At 35.2% G+C, this 22,174-nt stretch overlaps 3 protein-coding genes across 5 annotated transcripts; 1 reads left to right on the forward strand and 2 right to left on the reverse strand.

Moving 5' to 3' along the window:
* Positions 1-5,082: 5,082 nt before the first annotated feature.
* Positions 5,083-7,154, forward strand: LOC139872084 (hydroxyphenylpyruvate reductase-like). Of its 3 annotated transcripts, none has more exons than XM_071859890.1 (4): positions 5,116-5,202; positions 5,471-5,674; positions 5,787-6,229; positions 6,538-7,154. In XM_071859890.1, the coding sequence occupies exons 2-4, from the start codon at positions 5,536-5,538 to the stop codon at positions 7,054-7,056; spliced, it is 1,101 nt and encodes a 366-aa protein (XP_071715991.1). In that variant the 5' UTR covers positions 5,116-5,202; positions 5,471-5,535; the 3' UTR covers positions 7,057-7,154. The 3 variants fall into 3 exon arrangements, with proteins under 3 accessions (XP_071715994.1, XP_071715991.1, XP_071715993.1); XM_071859892.1 differs by having other exon boundaries at positions 5,157-5,202; positions 5,514-5,674; XM_071859893.1 differs by lacking the exon at positions 5,471-5,674 and having other exon boundaries at positions 5,083-5,202.
* Positions 7,155-7,751: 597 nt separating this feature from the next.
* LOC139872880 (glyoxylate/hydroxypyruvate/pyruvate reductase 2KGR-like) lies at positions 7,752-10,512 on the reverse strand. Its single transcript, XM_071860810.1, has 2 exons — positions 10,113-10,512; positions 7,752-8,242 (listed from the first exon to the last, which is right to left on the reverse strand). Exons 1-2 carry the CDS (start codon positions 10,510-10,512, stop codon positions 7,752-7,754), a joined length of 891 nt encoding a protein of 296 aa, XP_071716911.1.
* Positions 10,513-12,131: 1,619 nt separating this feature from the next.
* On the reverse strand, positions 12,132-21,548 carry LOC139871893 (glyoxylate/hydroxypyruvate/pyruvate reductase 2KGR-like). Its single transcript, XM_071859645.1, has 2 exons — positions 21,031-21,548; positions 12,132-12,827 (listed from the first exon to the last, which is right to left on the reverse strand). The coding sequence occupies exons 1-2, from the start codon at positions 21,451-21,453 to the stop codon at positions 12,309-12,311; spliced, it is 942 nt and encodes a 313-aa protein (XP_071715746.1). The 5' UTR covers positions 21,454-21,548; the 3' UTR covers positions 12,132-12,308.
* Between the last annotated feature and the right edge of the window lie 626 nt (positions 21,549-22,174).

The raw sequence follows: 22,174 nt of genomic DNA on the forward strand, positions 1-22,174 counted from the left end.
TCAATATCGTAATATGTATTTTTACTACAAAATACATTAGGTGAGTTTCATTTGCTCTCTTTTTAATTGCTTTTGCATTATATATTTTTGGGCTGAGAATACATGCGCTGTTTTATAAATGTTTGACGAAATAGACACAAAAACTAATCCCATTTTTAAAACTCTTTAAATGTTTTGGGATGAATAAATGAGCTTTTTGATTTACAAAATAGTTCCATCAAAAACTAAATTCTATGTAGAGTTGTATCAACAAATATTTTTGGTTACCTCAGGCTGTGTAATAGAACTATAGATTACTATATGCTGTTTAGCATGGATTATTATATGCTGTTTAGCATTGATTTTAAATTCTAAGCTGAGTTGTATCATTAAATATTTTTGTTACACCTCAATGTAAAATAATTTTATAAAATGTTTTATAAATCTATTGGGCCTAACGAACCCCATCCAAAGTACCGGATGCTTTAGTACTTCGATGTTGTTTTTATCATGTACGAAGGTTTTCCCGGAATGATAGGGGATATTCTTATATGCATCTTGTTAATGTCGGTTACCAGGTGTTCAATCCATATAAATGATATTTTGTCTCTATGCATGGGACGTATATTTATGAAAATGAAAATCTTGTGGTCTATTAAAATGATGAAAATGAATGATTATGATAAACTAATGAACTCACCAACCTTTTGGTTGACACTTTAAAGCATGTTTATTCTCAGGTAGAAAGAAATCTTCCGCTGTGCATTTGCTCACTTTTGAGATATTACTTGGAGTCATTCATGACATATTTCAAAAGACGTTGCATTCGAGTCGTTGAGTTCATTAAGATTATTATTAAGTCAATTATAGTTGGATATATTATGAAATGGTATGCATGTCGTCAACATTCGATGTAAATGAAAGGTTGTCTTTTAAAAATGAATGCAATGTTTGTAAAATGTATCATATAGAGGTCAAGTACCTCGCGATGTAACCAACTATTGTGAATCGTTTGTAATCGATATGGACATTGTCCGGATGGATTAGGACGGGTCATGAAACGAGTGATGATCATGCGTGTGATTACTCATACGTTTCACAGTCAACTGCTTGATCACCCGTGTGATCAGACTATTGTCACTTAACCTCAAAAGGTTATGCTAAACCGTGCGTGTGAGTTCACGAGTGACAGTCAACCGTCTGGTCAACCGTACGTGTGATTAAAATCTTTGACCCACTCGTGTGAGCTGCTGTTCAGCTCAAATCACTCAAAAACCCTAGAAATTGATGTTAAACCTCAATTTCTTCGTCCAAAAGTTGGATTAGCACTAAACTAACATAAACACACTCTCTAATGACAATTACATACGTAAAAATGATTCTTTTTTGATTAAAATCACTTTTAACTCAAAAACCCAAAATAATAAACTCATTAATCACCAAAAATCACTAGATGATGTTGAAATCACAACCAACGCTCTGATACCAATGATGAAACATGACTAGGAACTTCGAAATCAACAGGTTTAATTCGCACAAAGGCGGAATTAGTGAATCAAACCATAACTAGTGAATATGAGGAGATTTTTGGGATTAAATTAGTCAAACCACAATAAGGATTGGATTTGTGTGATTAGATTAATGCCTAGAGCTATCATTCACTACTGGAGTGATTTGGGTTGAGAGAGAATTGGATTAGGGTTACCAGATCTGAGTGGTGTGTGTGTGTATGTGAGAGGCTTAACCTAAAATGAAGAACATAACACTTATATACCTCTGCTGTTGACTCACCCGTACGAGTCATCCATCACACGTACGAGTTGGCTTCATCAGCCGTACGGGTGATTACTCACTCGTGTCTTCTCATTTAGGTTATAATTGTGACTTAGCCCAGCATCAACTGTGCGTATGAGCCTGTCAGCCATACGAGTGAGACTTCACTCGCACATCTGACTAAGTCTAACAAAGTCAAACATCCATATCGCGTTCTTGCAGTATCTATAACCACATACAAACACAGATAGGATAATAACGAGCGATCATGGTATCCCATAAACTGAAGTACCTGCAATGGACGTGGGTTAGATGTCTAGGGACTTACATAAAATGCATCAACAATATCTCAGTACGAGATTGGCGGAGTTTTTCCCGATGTGAGAGATTGAGCAAGTTTTAGTGCTCGAATTTGCAGATTTGACAAATTGCGGATGACGATTTAGTGTTAAAGACGATTCATTGAGAAGAATTGCCTAGATAAGTTGGAAGAGAACTTGATAACTTCACGTGTGTTAAGCGATCGTGGTAGATTTTGAATGATGTGTGCATTGCATGTCTCGGAATGCGTGCAAGTGTGTATTTGGTATGTAGGAATAATCTTCGAGTTTATGATAATTGTGGTAGAAGTTGGTTTGGAACGTATGTTTGAGGACCATCGAGTGTGGCTCCGATCGATTAAGTGACGAGGATCACGAGGACGTGATCAATTCTAAGTGGGGGAGAGTTGTAAGACCCTAATATTGATTGTACATAGAGTATTTATGGTGTACTTAGATGGGTGAAGCGTGGAATGGATTATTAAACTGGCAGACTGTTCTGACCTCTGTGCGCGCTGCGCAAGGTCAAGGGTGCGCGCCGCACACCCCATCTGGGACAGTTTTCCTGTTTCGTTTTAATTAGAGTTTAATGAGGGTCTTTTTGGTCTTTTCACTTAAGGACGGATCTGAGAGCTTATCAGCTGGTTTGGATCCAATTTTTCATCACTTTCACATCCATTCAACACTCTCATCCATTCTTAGAGAGAGAGAGAGAGTTCTAGAGAGAGAATTGGGGTTTTGGAGAAGAAGAAGCTCGAATTGATCAACATCTCGAGTGTTAAAGTTGTTCACCTCGTTCCTAGCTATGTTTTGGTTGTTGTGGTAAGTTCTAACTCCGAATTTCTTTGTTTGATTTTGATATTCAAGTTAGGGTTAGAACTTAAATTGTTGATAAACCCATTTAAACTCATGAAGTGAGTTTAGTGTTGCTAGTAATCGGGTTTATTGTTGTTGTTGGTAGGTTTTGGGTTAGAAACCGACTTGGCCATGATTTAGGTCTTGGAATTGAGTTTAATCACTAGGTTTGGTGATTATGGAAGTGTTGGAACCCATTTTAGTATAGTTGAAAGACTAATTTTGAATTGAGTCAAAATTAGGGTTTATGGGTGATTTTGAGAATGATAAGTGTTTAACACTTGTGTTTGGGTTTGATTGGCGTATTAGGACCATTTTCACTTGTGTTAGTGATTATTGCTTAGTTTGGGCGCGGTTTGTGCTTGGAAGTGCAATTGGTCGAAATTGCACTAAGTGCCGTTTTGAGATGGTTTGTAAATTCACTCTAAGTGTGTTACTTGTATTGCGATTTTGGAATATGTACACTCCATCGACGAGTTGCGGATTATTCAGTTGCATTCATCAAGGCGACAAGGTGAGTGTTAATATCCTATGTGCATATGTATGTGTAGGATGGGTGCGGGTCGGGTGAAGTGGTTCTCGGTTATAGAGCCCACTTCACATATAGGTGGATTTGATGGACTTGTGTAATAGGTCCAATTGGCACGGTTGTGCGTTTTGATTGACCACCTTTGGCGAGGTGCACACTTTGTGTGTACATTATCACATATGCTTGTGATGTGGATTATACAACCCCAATGGCGAAAGGTTGGTATTGAGTTATGATTGGAGAAGTGGATCACGTGTGGATGCGGATTCACGATGACTAGTGTAGTTCGGTCATCTTATAGAGGTAGTGATCTCGTGTGGTTGCGGATTTACTAAGGATCATGTAGTTCGGCCAACCTAGATGTTGTTGTGGTAATGAAGATAGTAGTCTCGTGTGGATGCGGATTTACTATGGCTCGTGTAGTTCGGCCAATCTTCATTGTGGTAATTGACTTTTGGTATTGGATTAAGGGGTTAACCTTGGGCGTCGTACGCTTTATTGTTATATATATATCGTCGTATCGTTGTGATGTAGCTAACCCTCCGGGTGTAGCTTGTTGGAGTTGTTCATATCGTCGTTGGTGAACTTACTTGTTGATTATTAACTTGTTATATAGCGGTTGAATGGTATGCTTAGTTTGCCTTATACGTGGATGCTCCGGTATGTGTTAATTAATTATTTGTGTGGCGTGTCCATTTTATACATATATATGTATGTAGTATATTCTCACTCACTAAGCGTTAGCTTACCCTCTCGTTGTTTATTTTTTTTTATAGAATTATTTGTGTGGCGTGTCCATTTTATACATATATATGTATGTAGTATATTCTCACTCACTAAGCGTTAGCTTACCCTCTCGTTGTTTATTTTTTTTTATAGATTCGCATGGAGGCGGTGGCTCGGATAAGCGTGGAGACTAGTGGACTCGCGTAGGTTGCTTTAGAAGACGTGCTTTTGAATTGATTAGGATTGGGTAGCGTATCCCCAATCACCATGCTCGGTCTTTATTTTGTGTTAAAAATGATGTGGTCGTAAACTTGTATTTTTTATGAAAGTCGTAAAACGGCCGATGTGGGCTCGGTGTCGTAAAACTCATTTTATTATTGAAACGTGTTAGTTTTAACTAATATTAAATGTTGTGAAAACCGTTTCGTCTAAAAGTGTCGGGAAGTGGGAGATCTTTAATCAAAATTTGGAAAATCCGGATAGAACCTGATGGGCTCTGTGCGCGCCGCGCACAGCAAGGGTTGCGCGCCGCGCACCCTTCTGTTATGAAAAAAAATAAAAATTTGCGTATTCGGTTGGATAACGGGTTGGGTCGTTACATATTGCAATCAGCGTCCCTCAATTTGTTAATACGTTTTAGAATTCTTTTTTTTTTTCAAAAGTTTGCATACAAAATTTCTGCGTATAAATTCCGTTAAAATTGTCTGTGGGGATTAACGGACATTTTTAGCGAAATTTAGACGAAAAGACTCTTATAGCAAATTTTGAAAAACAAATGTAATAAAAAAGAACTTGATGGATGCTGATTTCAATGTCTGTATAAATGAAGGACTAAAAAGCAAAAAAGTCTTTTCTTTTTTATTTATATTAGTCTGTTCATCATGAAATTGATTTTTAACGATTTTTTTAATAATTGAAATACAACCACAGCTAAACGCTGTATAAAAGACAACTGACGAAAATTATACGATCATATATACTCACTCCGTAGCACAAGTGCATCCTTCTGTGTATCTGCGAGTAAGACTTCAATATTTATAAAGCATTAATTTCGTTTTTTAGGGTTTTTTTTAATCTCAGTGGTCGGGTTTGATAACGATATCCTTCTCTGTTATCATTTGCAATTTTAGCTATGATTTTGTTCGATTAGGCTTTCTAATTCAGTTTATCTGGTCCAATTTACGATATTAGGTTTCCAATTTGAGTAATCTACAGCAACTTGTATTGACATTATGTTGTCCCTGATTGATTGATAGTAACTGATAAGATAAAATTTTACCTATTACAGCTCCAATCAAAACATTTGTTCATTCATTGTTTCATGTTTTAAGATCTCAATATTTGAAATTAAAAATGGAAGCCAATGGTGAAGCAAAATTAGGTGGCTTATTGGATGCAATCCAGCCTCCTCGTCTTGAAGATGCAGGTCTTGAGGACTGTGCGCTTGCACCGGACTCCATACAAGAAGCCTTCCTGAAGGCTTCAAACTTAGGTGGCTTATAGGATCTCAATTTACTATTTATTGAATTAATTTTATAAAATAATATATTTTAATTACCAAACACTATGCTGAGACACACTAAATGAGTTGTGAAAAATCTTAGCCAAACAGCCAACCAATACCATGGAGCCCAGGGGCGTACTAATGACGTATCCAATGTCTTCATACCTCCAGCAACAACTCGATAACCGCTTCAATGTCTTCTATTTATGGAACATTACCAACCGAGTCGAGTTCTTTAACGAGAATTCGGGTTCAATTCGGGCCGTTGTTGGAGACACGAACGTAGGTGCCAACCGGGAACTAATCGACTCGTTACCGGCTCTTGAGATCGTATCGACTTTCAGTGTGGGGTTAGACAAGATTGATTTGGAGTATTGTAAGAAGAAAGGCATTAAGGTTACGAATACACCTGATGTGTTGACTGATGATGTGGCTGATTTAGCAATCGGATTGATATTAGCTACTTCCAGACGGATTTGCGAGTGTGATCGTTATGTTAAGGCCGGATTATGGAAGAAAGGTGATTTCAGATTGACTACTAAGGTTTGATTTCTTTATTTATTCGAATTTCATATGATAATAGCAAATGATATATGTAATTGCACATGTAAACATCAGTAACTTCTTAAGAAATTCAATGACACCGTAGGGTTTTGGGTCAAAAATATCAACCGGTTAAACGGATAAGGTTTTCGTGTTCATGTACTCGAGAAGAATGTACTTTTTTACTATGATGTACGTACTCTAATCGGGTTAAACAGTTGTCATTAATGCTTAACTAATCATATCAAATTTTATTAATTATGTATAGCTATTCTCTTGACTAGGTTTTCATTTTGTGATCATTGCAGTTCAGTGGTAAGAAAGTTGGAATCATAGGTTTAGGAAGAATCGGTACAGCAATTGCTAAAAGAGCCGAGGCATTCAACTGTACTGTTAGTTACTATTCAAGATCACAAAAACCGGAATCAAAATACAACTACTTTCCCAGTGTCGTTGAATTAGCTTCAAATAGTGACATTCTGGTTGTGGCATGTGCACTAACAGAAGAAACACGTCACATTGTGAATCGTGAAGTTATCAACGCACTAGGTCCGGATGGACTACTTATTAACATTGGCAGGGGCCCACACGTAGATGAACGTGAATTGGTGTATGCTCTTGTTGAAGGTCGGTTAGGTGGTGCGGGTCTTGATGTGTTTGAGAATGAACCGAATGTGCCTGAGGAGCTTTTTGGTCTTGATAATGTGGTCCTTGTGGCTCATGTTGGGAGTGCTACTGTGGAGACCGGAAAAGCAATGGCTGATCTTGTTGTTCGCAACTTAGAGGCTCATTTTTCGAATAAGCCACTGTTAACTCCAGTGGTTTAGGTATGATTTTGATAACTGAAAGTGATGATATTTGTTAATTTCACTTGTTTATAATTTTCTATTAACTTCGCTGGAATTGGAGATCCAGTTTCTTGATATTTTATGTTTATTTTGCACCGGTAAAGTAGTTGGACCGGGTTTTCCTCCTGGACAGCAGTTAGGGGCGGGTTATGCAACTGCGGGAGATGAACGTGTGGGTGGTTTAGTTCCCCTGGGTGATCCGAACTGCTGTTAAAAAAAAAAAAAAATTAACTAAATAACTAGCATAGAAGATATATTAGCAGTCTGCTCCGTATTGTAAGTTTGAAATTTTACCAGATTCATCCGAGTAATCTTTAGTTCAAAATTTTACTTTAATGATAAGTATAACACTTAACGCAACAAATTTCCACACTTTATTAATCATAACAATAACAAGTACCTTGTTCTTATTTTGTTAACCAGTCATTACAATTTAATTTGCATTTAATATTATCATAAGACATAATATAGTAATATATACTTATGTCAATCAACAATGCTATGCTATGTTCTGTTTCAATATTATTACAGTACTATTTGTTACAGAATACATGAATATACATAGTAGTAAGAAACTATACATAATTTAAAGCTGCTATATAATAAAGAAAAGATTAAAAAAAAAAAGGTTTACCGTACGGTTTACATCTTAGAAATCATGACCATACACAAATTTAAATCACTGGAGTTAAAAAAGGCTTATTTAAAAAGTGAGCCTCTAGGTTCCCAATAACAATATCAGCCATTGCGTTTCGTGTCTGGACAGTGCCAGTCACGACATGCGGTAACAAGACTACATTATCAAGACTAAACAGCTCCTCAGACACATTTGGTTCATTCTCAAACACATCAAGACCAGCACCAGCTAACCGACCTTCAATAAGAGCAGATACCAATTCTGGTTCATCTACGTGTGACCCCCTGCCAATGTTAATGAGAAAGCCATTAGGACCTAACGCATTGATAACATCACGATTAACAATGTGATGGGTTTCTTCTGTTAGCGCACATGACACAACCAAAATGTCACAATTTGAAGCCAATTCAACGACACCGGAAAAGTAGTTGTATTTTGATTCTGGTTTACGTAATCTCGAGTAGTAACTGATGGGACAGTTGAATGCTTCAGCTCTCTTTGCAATTGCTGCGCCGATTCTGCCCAAACCTATGATTCCAACTTTTTTGCCACTAAACTGCAAAGATCACTAAGCAATAAGGACTAGATGAATGCATTGTTCCTAAATTCCTAATCAGCATTGAGTAATGTGAAATCCTTTAAATTACGATTAATTTTTTGCAGGTTTGATATTGTTTTAATGGGTTAACTTAGTAACTAGTAAGCCATTGTCTTATTAAAGAACCAACCATATCTCTTGGTCGAAGGTACATCTAATTTTCTTTGTATTATTCTATAGATTTTAACTCTCCATTATATTGCCTAGTTTATAAACATTACCATAAATTTTTTCTAGAGGTGAATATCTTCTTATGTAGATATTGACTTGATTTTACTCTTTTGTTTTATAGAGGTGAATATCTTCTTATGTAGATATTGACTTGATTTTACTCTTTTGTTACACCAATTTTATAATTTTTAACGGCAGACCTTAGGAGTCACTGACGGGGGATGAACGCAATGTCGACACCCCCCACCCGATCATTTCCTTGGTACGAATCATTACAATCCTATCGCCCCTCAGGAGGAAACCCCCACGACGAATCCATACGGGCATCGCGTGTTGTAAAACCCCTCAGGTGAAGCCCGAACGCAAGACGTCCGCAACCTCCGAGGCCCATGAAATAGGCGGGTAACAACAGAGGAAATTTTGCAGCGAGTGAAAGTCGAACCCTTGACCGCCCATATGAGAAGGCAAATCACTACCACTACGCCAACTCCTTGTTGTTTGTTACACCAATTGTTTTATTGTTCTATACATTATAGTAACTGTAAAACAAGAGATCAACAAAACTATATGATTTTGCAAATTTAGAGAGAAAATCAATCCGTAGTAGATTTTAACTCTCCATTATATTGCCTACTTTAAGTTGGTGATATTAGTGTCATCTAATAATCTAGGTAGTTGTAATATACTAGAAAACAATGGTAATCAAGTTATACTTAATAACGGGTCATTAGAGTGTGAAGTGCATACATAAGAGTTAACTTTATACTGTCATTGATATAGCAGGGGTTAAAGGGGGTCGCATCCGGTGGCGATTCCAGGATTATAATCCAGTGGGGTTTCGAAAATTTTTTCAGTAAAAATTATATTTGAATACTATTTTTGTGGTATTTACCTTAACAAAAAAATTACAAATTCGAAAAATATATGAGGTTCGAGTAGTTAAATTTAGTACGATCCTGTACAATTAAAAAGAAAAACTATAAATCTGACAAATATATGGGGTCCTCCAATTAAATTTAGTGGTGTCCTATACAATTTAACGGGAATTTTCTACTAAAAATTTTCAAACTAGTGGTGTCCCGTGACCCTACGGGCTTACACTTACATTCGCATCTGGTCGCACCCCCTTGCAGGGGAAAGGCCCGATCCAAACGATATTTTACTATACATGTTTGCTGAAAGTTGCGTCCAAACGAACTTTCCCGCCAAACGTCATGACCTTTCGGTTAACAACCATTCCCGCCAAAAGTTGTACCCTTTCAAATGCATTATCTTGCTGGTTGCTTTCATTTGGAATACAGCAACACCAAACACATTCTCTGATATTTATGATTTGTGATTTTATTGCCAAAACACAGATTGATTTTCTTTTATTATCCTTATAAGGATTTGTGAATTTTGGCAATTGTGGGTTGAAATACTTTATAGCGAGTGTTTACAATATTTAAGCACCAATCAAGATTATTTGTTTCATACCTAGTTACTAAAAGTTTGGAAACATTACCATAAGTTTTTCTAGAGGTGAATATCTGCTTATGTAGACATTGACTTATTACACCAATTATGTACTGTAAAACAAGGGACAAAACTATATAATATTTAGAGAATAAATCAAACCTTAGTAGTCACCTTTGTTCCACAACCCAGCCTTAACATACCCATCACATTCACAAATCTTTCTCAACAAAGCTAATATCAATCCGATTGCCACGTCAGCAACATCATCAGTCAAAACATCAGGTGTATTAGTAACTCTAATCCCCTTTTTCTTACAATACTCCAAATCAACCTTGTCTAATCCTCCACTGCAACTTGCTACGATCTCCAAACCCGGCAATGAGTCAATCAATTCTTGGTTGGCACCAATATTCGTGTTTACTGCAGCTGCTCGGATAGAACTAGCATTGTTTTTGAAGAAGTCTTTCTGGTCTGGAAAATTCCACAAACGGAAGAGATTGAAGCGGCTATCGAGTTGTTCTTCGAGGTAAGGATTCATGGGGAATGTCATTAATACACCCATGGCTTCCATGATCCAACTAATCTATGATCCACTTGAGTTTATTGTTCCGACGAACAATTTGAAACGAAACGGTGGTATCTTTGATTTTTTTTTGGGTAAAGGGGACAAAAGTCAGGTAACAATCATATATAATAAAAAAAAAAATGGATACAAAGGTCTGATGAATACTTCAACTACTGGGGTGGGGTTTTTAGTGTACCACTCAAACTTCAATATAAAATTCTAACAACCTTTTAAATAAATGGTTAAAGCTACTTCGAATACTTTCTCAAATTTCCAGATTTAATACTTTCTCAAATGTCCAGATTTAAGTTATATACTCATTTTTCTCTCACTGTCGGCCATATACTTTCAAAAAGTGTATTAATATAAACGATTATACCTTTTAACCTTCAACCAAAAAGTTAATGACGTGTCATCATATCTATAGTTTACATTATACATATATATATATATATATATATATATATATATATATATATATATATATATATATATATATATATATATATATATATATATATATATATATATATAGCCTATATTGGAACAAAAGAGAAACTATATTTAGTTCACATCACCTTTAAAAAAAACAAAAAATGACACGTAATTATTTTGACCGGTTGTACCGCTAACTGGTAATCAATTGTTGACATGAGAACACTTTTTAAAGTATATAGCCGACAGTGAGACAAAAAATGGTATATAGCCTACATTGGGACATTTTAGAAAGTATAATAGCCTATTTGTAGCTTTAACCCTTGAATAAACAAACCCAGGTTGCCACCCACTCCCATATATGAATAAAGAAATCATCTTTATACTTGCTGTAATCTGAATATAGCTCATAATTCATTTGACTTGCGAGATTCAAACAACCCAAAACCTTTACAGTTTTATTCTAGATCCTCTTTCTTAGGTGGTAACCTAGACCCATATGCCTCCATTTCTCATATTCATAGTATTCCTCCTTTTGCCTTATGTTAACCCATAATGTCCTGAATACATAGAGCCAAACATAACAGACAAACTCTAAACCTATTATGATTGTGCTCAAAGATTGATGTAGAATCCAGTTATCATTCAAAATATGTGAATGATCATGACCATGGTAGACTAGCACATGCATAAATTTCATCAACTGCTGCCAAAATACCCAAACGTACAAAGTCTAATCCTGTCTTTTCTTAAATCCAAGTTAAACTTGAACATTGCCATTTTACCTCTAAAAGAAAAGGTTAGCCCAAAAGACAACTTGGGAAAAAGGTGAAGTTTTTTTTTTTTTTTTTTTTTTTTTTTTTTTTGAACGGCGATATCGACATCGAATACTCTCATTTGTCACCCACACACACGTTAGGAGGAAACCCAATTCGCGACGATGTTGACAGTACCATCGAATGTTGGGAAAACCCCCCAGAGACCTTTTCAAATCGCATTGATGTTGACAGTACCATCAAAGGTTGAAAACTCCCTGCTTGGAGTGTGAATTGAACCTGCTTGGTATCTAAAGAGACTATTCAACTGATACACATAACATTTCAATTTAGATACCATATACGCTTGTTAACAAATTCAAGCTTTGAACTTTCAGAATAGAGATTCAAACGTTGTTTTAAAACAAAAATGAGTGCTTCAATATATTGTCTGCGTATTTATTACTTTTCAATGTAGGTGCATGAAATATACAAGGGAATGAAGAGGAATATAAAGCTGCTAATATAAGCAGACTACAAAACAATCACAAGCATCACCAAATGGTTTACATATTCAAATCATCATCTAATCAATCAATTAATCAATCATATTCAAACCACTGGAGTTATAAGTGGCTTGTTGTTAAAATAAGCCTCTAGGTTTCCAATCACAAGATCAGCCATCGCGTTACGGGTTTCCACAGTACCACTCCCAACATGTGGCAACAGGACTACATTATCAAGACCAAACAGTTCCTCGGGCACATGTGGTTCATTCTCAAACACATCAAGACCTGCACCTGCAATCCTGCCTTCAACAAGAGCAGACACCAGTTCACGTTCATCTACGTGTGGGCCCCTGCCAATGTTGATGAGAAAGCCCTTGGGACCTAGCGCATCAATGACTTCACGGTTAATAATGTGTCTGGTTTCTTCTGTTAACGGACAAGCCACAATCAGAATCTGACAATCAGAAGCTAATTCAACAACGCTAGGAAAGTACTTGTATTTTGATCCTGGTTTCTCTGATCTGGAATAGTAACTGATCGGACAGTTGAATGCTTCGGCTCTCTTTGCAATTGCAGTGCCAATTCTGCCCAAACCAATGATTCCAACTTTCTTGCCGCTGAACTGCGAGTATCACAGATAAAAAATGAAATACAGTTGTGGGGTTTTTTAGGTGGGCCAGGTTATCTAAGATAACAAATCAACCGATTTGTTATAATTACGTGGTCAGCCACAAATGCATAATAAGGAAACGAATGGGAACATAGTTCAGTAGGCAAGGCCCAAAGTTTTAGGCTATGGGAATTGAACTATGAACGTATGGACTCTGTCATCTAGTATTGGCGCATTTTTGCACATATGGAATCAGGATTTCTAGTTCTGTTGAAACAGGTCAGCCCATCCATTTCAAAGTAACTTCTTTTACTACTAAATTTATCAATGGTTAGCACTCACTCAGTCACTATTATGCAGACTATAAGCAGTCTGATGCAAGTTTTAGGTAACTTCAGTAAAAAAAATTAGAGACATTCTCAAATCTCACTACCATTCACAGTATCTATGCTAGCTTAATATATTTTAGCACAATACAATACAATAAATGAATTCATCATATGCCCTTTCCTATGTGTATGCATGTATGTTATATCATTCTTAGGGTGCGTTTGTTTACCTCTTAATTGAATGGTTCAGTGATGTCAGCATTCAGCCCGTTTGTTTCTGACCTCTGAATGATATATGGTGCTTAATAGTTCAGCATTCTGAGCACCCAAATTTTATGTAATATTATCTTAAAATTATATTAAGTGTTATAATATATAAATATATATATATATATATATATATATATATATATATATATATATATATATATATAAATGGATAGTCAATTATTGATACACAAAAGTAATATTATTGTATTACCTAAACTTGTGATATTTTTGCTATAAATAGTCATGAATGCAAGCATTAAACTTGCACCATTTCTCACACTTACAAAGTGTTTCTTTCTTTCTCTCCATTATCATCTTTGTTCTTACACTTCATTATTAGTATTCTTAATCAAGAATCAAATCACTAAAGGTAGTTATAAGCCTACTGAATTATAACATCAAGAATCAAACCACTAAAGGTAGTTATAAGCCTACTGAATTATAACACGTTATCAGCACGATAATCTTAATACTAATTATGGTTGGCTCTGCCACCTAAATGATATATGGTCGGTTATACCACCTGAATAATATATGGTCGACACTGTCGTCTAATTATCATTTATGTTGCTAACATTTATATTTCAATTATCTAACATTTATATGGCCGACACTGTCGCCTAATTATCATTTATGTTACTAACATTTATATTTCTATTATCTAACATTTATATGGCCGACAATGTCGCCTAATTATCATTTATGTTTACTAATATTTATATTTATGTTATATAACATTTATTAATGATTGCTTACATATGGTCGACACTGTCACCTACTTATCATTTATGTTATATTAAATTTATGTTTAATGTTTATATACTTATGAATATAAAGTGACTATAATTTATCATGTTGTTTGTTTTAATAGAAAATGTCGAATCTGGAAAAGCTTAAATTTACTCCTTTAGAATCAACCGGAAACTACATGCCATGGGTTATAAAAGTAAAAATGCATCTTAAATCAATGGGCATTCTTGAAGCCATAAATGAAAACAACACTTGTTCTGAAAAAGAACAAGCAACGGCATGTTGCTTTATTCATCAACATATTGATGAATGCTTACAAAATAATTATGTGACTGTAGAAGATCCCCATATTTTATGGGAAGGTCTCAAAAGCAGATTCAATAATCAAAGAGAAATTTTACTTCCAGCTGCTATGGAACAATGGAGAACATTAAGGTTCCAAGACTTTAAGAAAGTAAATGAATATAGCTCAGCTCTGTATAAGACATGTTCACAACTTAAATTCTGTGGACATGAAATAAGTGATGCAGACATGATGGAGAAAACTTTCTCCACAATGAATGCTGCAAACATCACAGTGCAAAAAAATTTGAGAATGCTAAAGTTCAAAACATATCCTGAACTTAATTCATATCTCTTAGTTGCAGAGCAAAATGATGAGCTATTAATGAAAAATCAGCAATCCCGTCCTACTGGTACACTTGCAATCCCTGAAGCAAATACTGCAAATAATTATAAACAGGGACAAGGACGCGGGCAAGGTCGTGGTTATAATAACCATCACCATCATCATGCCAAAAGCCATAACTATGGTAGAAACCATCCTTATGGTAATGGTAATGGGCGAGGACGTGGTCGTGGCCGTGGTGGTCAAAGAAATAATAATCCACGAAAATATAAATATCAACTACAAAACAAGCCTACTAAACAAGATGTTGAAGAAAATTCTTCTAAAAATTCTGAAGAATCTTGCTACAGATGTGGTAGAATGGGCCACTGGGCTAATACTTGCCGAACATCTAAACATCTTGTTAAGATGTATCAGGATTCGCTGAAAGATAAAGAAAAGGAAGTAAACTTTGTGGATAACGTCGATCCAACAGTCACTGAGAAACCATCTGATTTATATGAAGATTTCTTGAATGTTTAAGTTGTGTGTCTTTCGAAAAATAAACGATTTAATATCGTCTGTCTTTGTCATTATGTTTGCTAAATGTTTCAGTACTATCTATTTGCGTGTAAAATATTGTGTAATATTAATGTACTCACTATTTATTTCTTATATATGAAGTTCAATATGAATTTTGCTGGAATACAACATCAATCAAGTGGTGGAGATCTCTGTATAACAGACAGTGGAACTACACACACTGTACTTAAATCCGAGAAATATTTTATTGATCTAAAACCAACGGAAGGAACTATACATACAATATCAGGACCTGCTAACTTGATAAAAGGGATAGGAAAGGCAAATTTCATACTACCAAATGGTACAAAATTTTTAATAAATGATGCCTTATTTTCTCCCAAGTCAAGCAGAAATTTATTGAGTTTCTCCGACATATACCTTAACGGGTATGATTATCAGTCAGTGACAACAGAAAATGAGAAATATATAAGTATCACTGACAAAAGTCATGTGGTTGAAAAACTGCCAAGACTTAGTTCTGGATTACATTATACACATATAAATGTACCAGAAATACATATGGTAGTTAACGAAAAATATATTGATCCTGGTGTATTCAGTTTATGGCATAACAGATTAGGCCATCCAGGATCAACAATGATGAAAAGAATTATTGAATGTACTCATGGACATCCACTAAAGGATAGAAAAATCCATCATGATACAATGGTTCCATGTACATCTTGCTCTCTTGGAAAATTGATAACTAGACCCTCACCACTTAAGGTTGAGAAAGAATCACCAATGTTTCTTGAAAGAATTCAAGGTGATATATGTGGACCAATTCATCCACCATGTGGACCATTTGGATATTTCATGGTTCTAATAGACGCATCTAGCAGATGGTCTCATGTTTGTCTGTTATCAAGCCGTAATGTGGCATTTGCAAAATTTCTTACCCAAATTATTAAATTGAGAGCTCATTTTCCTGATTACACCATTAAAAGGGTGAGACTTGATAATGCTGGTGAATTTACATCTCAAGCATTTAATGACTATTGCATGTCTATAGGAATTGTTGTTGAACATTCTGTTGCTCATGTGCATACACAAAATGGTTTAGCCGAGTCATTGATTAAACGTTTACAGTTAATCGCTAGACCATTGATAATGAGAACAAAACTCCCTGTATCTATATGGGGTCATGCAATTTTACATGCTGCTGCATTGATTCGCATCAGACCAAGTGCAAGTCATAAATATTCCCCCCTACAACTTGCTTTTGGTCAAGAGCCAAATATTTCCCATCTTAGAACATTTGGTTGTGCAGTGTATGTTCCAATTGCGACACCACAACGTACAAAAATGGGTCCTCAAAGGAGGTTGGGAATATATGTTGGATATGAAACATCTTCAATATTAAGGTATATTGAACCTATGACAGGTGACGTTTTTACAGCACGTTTTGCTGATTGTCATTTTAATGAAACATTGTTCCCTAGATTAGGGGGAGAAATGAAAAATAAAGAAAATGATGTTTCATGGTGTGAACCTCAATTAAAGTATCTTGATCCTCGCACAAAAGAATGCGAGACAAAAGTTCAAAAGATAATGCATATACAAGAACTTGCAAATCAATTGCCTGATGCATTTACAGATACAAAAACGGTGACAAAATCATATATACCAGCAGTAAATACTCCAGCTCGAATTGAAATTCCAAAAGCTGGCAATAACGTCACTCATGAATCTTTGCCACGTCAGAAATGTGGAAGACCAATTGGTTCAAAGGATAAAAATCCTCGAAAAAGAAAATCAGCTGATAATGAAGTAAAAGAAAGTGTTCAAGAAGAACCACAAATCAGTACTCCTACTTCAGAGGAGATTGATGATGTCAATACAGAAATTGCAATCAATTATGCATATTCAAAAATATTATGGAACCGAAATGAAATGAAAAATCTTGATGAGAAATTTTCATTTAATGTTGCATATGACATCATGAATAATGATGATGATCCAGAACCAACATCTATGGTTGAATGTCAAATAGACATGATTGGGCTCAATGAAAAGAAGCAATACGAGCTGAATTAGAATCACTCAATAAAAGAAAAGTTTTCGGATCCATCATTCTCACTCCTAAAGATGTGAAACCTGTAGGATACAGATGGATTTTTGTCCGAAAAAGAAATGAGAAAAATGAAGTTACAAGGTATAAAGCTAGACTTGTAGCTCAAGGTTTTTCTCAAAGACCGGGAATTGATTATGAAGAAACTTATTCCCCTGTTATGGATGCAATTACTTTTGGATGCAATTACTTTTAGAAATGCATCTCATGAATGTTGTGACTGCTTACCTATATGAATCACTTGATAGTGATATATATATGAAGATACCTGAAGGATTTAAGGTACCAGAAGCATCAAATGCAAAACTCAAAGAAATGTATTCGATTAAATTACAAAGATCTTTATATGGGTTAAAACAATCGGGACGTATGTGGTATAACCGATTAAGTGATTACTTGATAAGCAAAGGGTATACAAATAACCTTACTTGCCCTTGTGTTTTCATTAAGAAAACAACATCCGGATATGTGATCATAGCTGTTTATGTTGATGATCTTAACATCATAGGTACAAATAAAGAGATCTATGAAGCCATTCAACTTCTAAAGAAAGAATTTGAAATGAAAGATCTCGGAAAAACCAAGTATTGCCTTGGTTTACAAATTGAGCATATGCCTAATGGTTTACTTGTACATCAAACAATATATACTGAAAAGATTTTGAAACGTTTCAATATGGACAAGGCAAAACCATTAAGTACTCCTATGGTTGTTAGATCACTCAATGTTGAAACTGATCCATTTCGTCCATGTGAAGATCATGAAGATATTCTTGGACCAGAAGTACCATATCTTAGTGCAATTGGAGCTCTTATGTATCTTACAAATTGTACAAGACCTGACATTTCTTTTGCAGTTAATTTGTTGGCAAGGTTCAGCTCTGCTCCTACCAAAAGACACTGGAATGGGATCAAACACATATTTCGATACCTTCGAAGAACTACTGATTTAGGATTATTTTATTCTAACGAATCAAAACAAGATTTGGTTGGTTATGCTGATGCAGGTTATTTATCTGATCCACATAAAGCTAAATCTCAAACTGGATATGTATTCCTAAATGGAGATACTGCAATATCATGGCGTTCTCAAAAACAAACACTTGTTGCTACATCATCAAATCATGCCGAAGTGATTGCATTACATGAAGCTACTCGGGAATGTTTTTGGTTGAGATCAATGACACAAATCATTACTGATTCTTGTGGACTAGAACGCGATAAAAGTCCAACAATTATCTATGAAGATAATGCAGCTTGCATAGCACAGATGAAAGAAGGGTATATCAAAAGTGACCGAACCAAACACATACCTCCTAGATTCTTCTCATACACTCAAAATCTCATTAAGGACAACGAGATTGAAATGAGATATGTTCAATCCAGCAAAAACTCTGCTGATCTTTTCACGAAAGCACTTCCAACTGCTATTTTCAGAACACACGTTCATAACATTGGCATGAGACATGTTCAAAAGATGTAACAACCGAAGCGATGTCTACTTGAGGGGGAGTCAACTCCATGCTGCACTCTTTTTCCCTTAGCTAAAGTTTTTCCCACTGGGTTTTCTTTAGCAAGGTTTTTAACGAGGCAGTAACTTACAGTTGATCTTCAACAAACAAAATTGCTATCCAAGGGGGAGTGTTATAATATATAAATATATATATATATAAATGGATAGTCAATTATTGATACACAAAAGTAATATTATTGTATTACCTAAACTTGTGATATTTTTGCTATAAATAGCCATGAATGCAAGCATTAAACTTGCACCATTTCTCACACTTACAAAGTGTTTCTTTCTTTCTCTCCATTATCATCTTTGTTCTTACACTTCATTATTAGTATTCTTAATCAAGAATCAAATCACTAAAGGTAGTTATAAGCCTACTGAATTATAACATCAAGAATCAAACCACTAAAGGTAGTTATAAGCCTACTGAATTATAACATTAAGAACACTTGTTAAACAACTATTTTGTCATTTTTATTCATGTCAAAGGTTAATGAGGTAGTTTTACGTCATTCGCATTATTAGTTCAGAAATGATTATCAAACGTGTTATTTGTCATTCAGAACCTTTGAATCATTCAGATTATGAACCATTCAGCGCTAAATCATTTATGTTTTATCAAACGCACCCTTAATTCAACTAGTAACTTATAATCGGAAATGCGCCTTAGGGTGCGTTTGATAAAACTGAATGATTTAGCGCTGAATGGTTCAGAATCTGAATGATTCAAAGCCTCTGAATAAAGTTTGTTCTGAATGAAAATAAGCTGTTTGATAATCATTTAGAATGAATGATATAAATTGAATAAAATTACCTTATCAAAGTGTAACATGAATAAAATATTCAATATATTTGTTAGTTAAGTGTTCATGATATGATTTGAGAAGAAAATAACAGAAAATTTATGCTCTTAATGGTTAAGAGAGTGTTTCATCTCTGAATGGTTCAGCCATGGTTGTAAAACTCGGCCGAGTAATCGGCGATTACTCAGTTGGAAGAACAAAACGAGTAATCGGTGTCTAACTCGTCCAATTACTAGGTCAACGCCGGTCAACGCCGGTCAAACAGTGGTCAACGGCGTCGGAAAACTAAGATCTTGCCTGAAACGTGAAAAGATGAGGAAGGAAAACAGGAGGCGACTACGGATTTGTATGGTTTCAAAACCGGCGAATCGTTGTTGCCCATCGGAATCTTCGAACTCCGGATTTGTGTTGTTAACGTCGATCTGAACGATTCCAGTAGCTCGTGTCGATCTGAATGATTTGAAACCAGACCCTTGTAGATCTGAACGATTTAAAAACCAAATGAAACTTGTTTATCTTCTTTCTTTTTAAGGGAGGAAAGAGATAGACTTGCTTTTAAATCCAGAAACTTTCAGAAAAGAGAAATGGAGCGTGTATCTATCTCTCTTCACATCCAGAAGGAGTATATTATTATTTTTAATTTACATTTAAACCCCCTGAACTTTAGTTGTTATAGATTTCAACACTTTAAGAGTTCTAAGTTCAGTTTTTCTTTCAATTTCATTATCAAATAAATACAACTCTAACCCTTTCAATTAAAACAAATATTTAGATGTAACTAAACTTTATATATTTAACATATATATATATATATATATATATATATATATATATATATATATATATATATATATATATATATATATATAAAATACTTGGTTATAGCTAATATATATATTATATATCTATAATATATTAAAATATTTATTTATATTAGAAAAGTCAACAAAAGTCAACATCCGAGTACTCCTCCGAGTTCTCCCCGAGTCGCCGATTACTCCTCAAAAACCTCCGGCCGAGTACTCCCCGAGTCGCGAGTTTAACAACCTTGGGTTCAGCACTGAATTCTGAACCATTCAGCACCATATGTCATTCAGAGGTCAGAAACAAACGCACTGAATGCTGAATGGTTCAGCATTCAGCACTGAACCATTCCATTAAGAGGCAAACAAACGCACCCTTAATCTATCACAATGTATAATCAGCAGCATGAATCAAAAAACAACACAAGTACATAACATTACCATATCAAATATATTTAGAATAGTTGGGTTTAGAATCAAACCTTAGTAGTCAACTTGAAGTCACCTTTCTTCCACAATCCATTTCTAACATACCTATCACACTCACAAATCTGTCTCAACGTAGCTAATATCAATCCAATTGCTAAATCAGCCACGTCCTCAGTCAACACATCAGGTGTATTCGTAACCCTAATTCCTTTCTCCTTACAATACCCTAAATCAACCTTATCTAACCCTACGCTGTAGCTCGATACGATCTCCAACGCCGGTAACGAGTCGATTAATTCGCGGTCCGCGCCGATATTAGCGTTTCCGACAACGGCTCGGATTGAACCGGCGTTTTGTTTGAAGAATTCGGTTTTTTGAGATACGTTCCATAATCGGAACAAATTGAACCGCTTATCGAGCTGTTGTTCGAGGTAAGTGGAGGTTGGATACGTCATCAGTACGCCGATGGCTTCCATGATTGGTGGTTGGTTTGTTAACTAGCTAGTATCGGAAGGATTCTGGTTCACTAGTAGTGTAGAAGATTAACTGTGTTGGGCTAAAGTGAACCTTTTTATTTTCAGACAATTATTCATTATTAGACAAGTCATACCGGAGTCCCTCTCAAAAGTCTCAAAAGTAGAGAAAGTCATCCATCTCTCTATTCGACGGATAGAGAAATTGTTTTCGAATGAACATCCAGCCAATAAGTAGGAAATTCTTTTTAGAAAAATAATAAAATTGAGACGCCATGAAAATTGTAAAATCAAATTTTCATGAGTTCTAAATTCTGCCTGAAATTTAATTAAGACTCTAAGAGTCAGTTAAGTCGTCAATAAATCGACGTTTGCGTATGGCAGATATAAACCATTTTATTATTTGAGGTGTGGTTGGTTAATAATAAGTCCAAAGAACTAAATAAAAATACACAACAACGAAAACCGTAATTGACAAATATTTAGAATGACAAAAATAACCCGAGTATAATAATAGGGTGAACACTATTTGCATGTTTTCAAATGATTTATAAATACGTTGAGGTTCAATACAAAATTAAAAAAAAAATACAAAATCAACTAATGTGCATAGAAATACATTTGTACACAATGGTGCACATTAACAATATATGTATTTGTGCACAAAAATACACTTGTGTACAATGGTGGCATTACAAAAGTTCTGTGTTAAACGTTTGACTTG

The sequence above is a fragment of the Rutidosis leptorrhynchoides genome, chromosome 10, assembly GCF_046630445.1.
Source record: "Rutidosis leptorrhynchoides isolate AG116_Rl617_1_P2 chromosome 10, CSIRO_AGI_Rlap_v1, whole genome shotgun sequence".
NCBI lineage: Eukaryota > Viridiplantae > Streptophyta > Magnoliopsida > Asterales > Asteraceae > Rutidosis > Rutidosis leptorrhynchoides.

What these genes read in the sequence shown, in the direction of transcription:
- LOC139872084 (XM_071859890.1), top strand. Translation starts at nt 5,536, where the DNA reads ATGGAAGCCAATGGTGAAGCAAAATTAGGTGGCTTATTGGATGCAATC. An exon ending in CCTGAAGGCTTCAAACTTAG is followed by an intron (nt 5,675 to 5,786) that starts GTGGCTTATAGG and finishes GAAAAATCTTAG; the next exon opens with CCAAACAGCCAACCAATACC. An exon ending in ATTTCAGATTGACTACTAAG is followed by an intron (nt 6,230 to 6,537) that starts GTTTGATTTCTT and finishes TGATCATTGCAG; the next exon opens with TTCAGTGGTAAGAAAGTTGG.
- LOC139871893 (XM_071859645.1), bottom strand. Translation starts at nt 21,453, where the DNA reads ATGGAAGCCATCGGCGTACTGATGACGTATCCAACCTCCACTTACCTC. An exon ending in ACTTCAAGTTGACTACTAAG is followed by an intron (nt 12,828 to 21,030) that starts GTTTGATTCTAA and finishes TGATACTCGCAG; the next exon opens with TTCAGCGGCAAGAAAGTTGG.
- LOC139872880 (XM_071860810.1), bottom strand. Translation starts at nt 10,512, where the DNA reads ATGGAAGCCATGGGTGTATTAATGACATTCCCCATGAATCCTTACCTC. An exon ending in GGCTGGGTTGTGGAACAAAG is followed by an intron (nt 8,243 to 10,112) that starts GTGACTACTAAG and finishes TTGGAATCATAG; the next exon opens with GTTTGGGCAGAATCGGCGCA.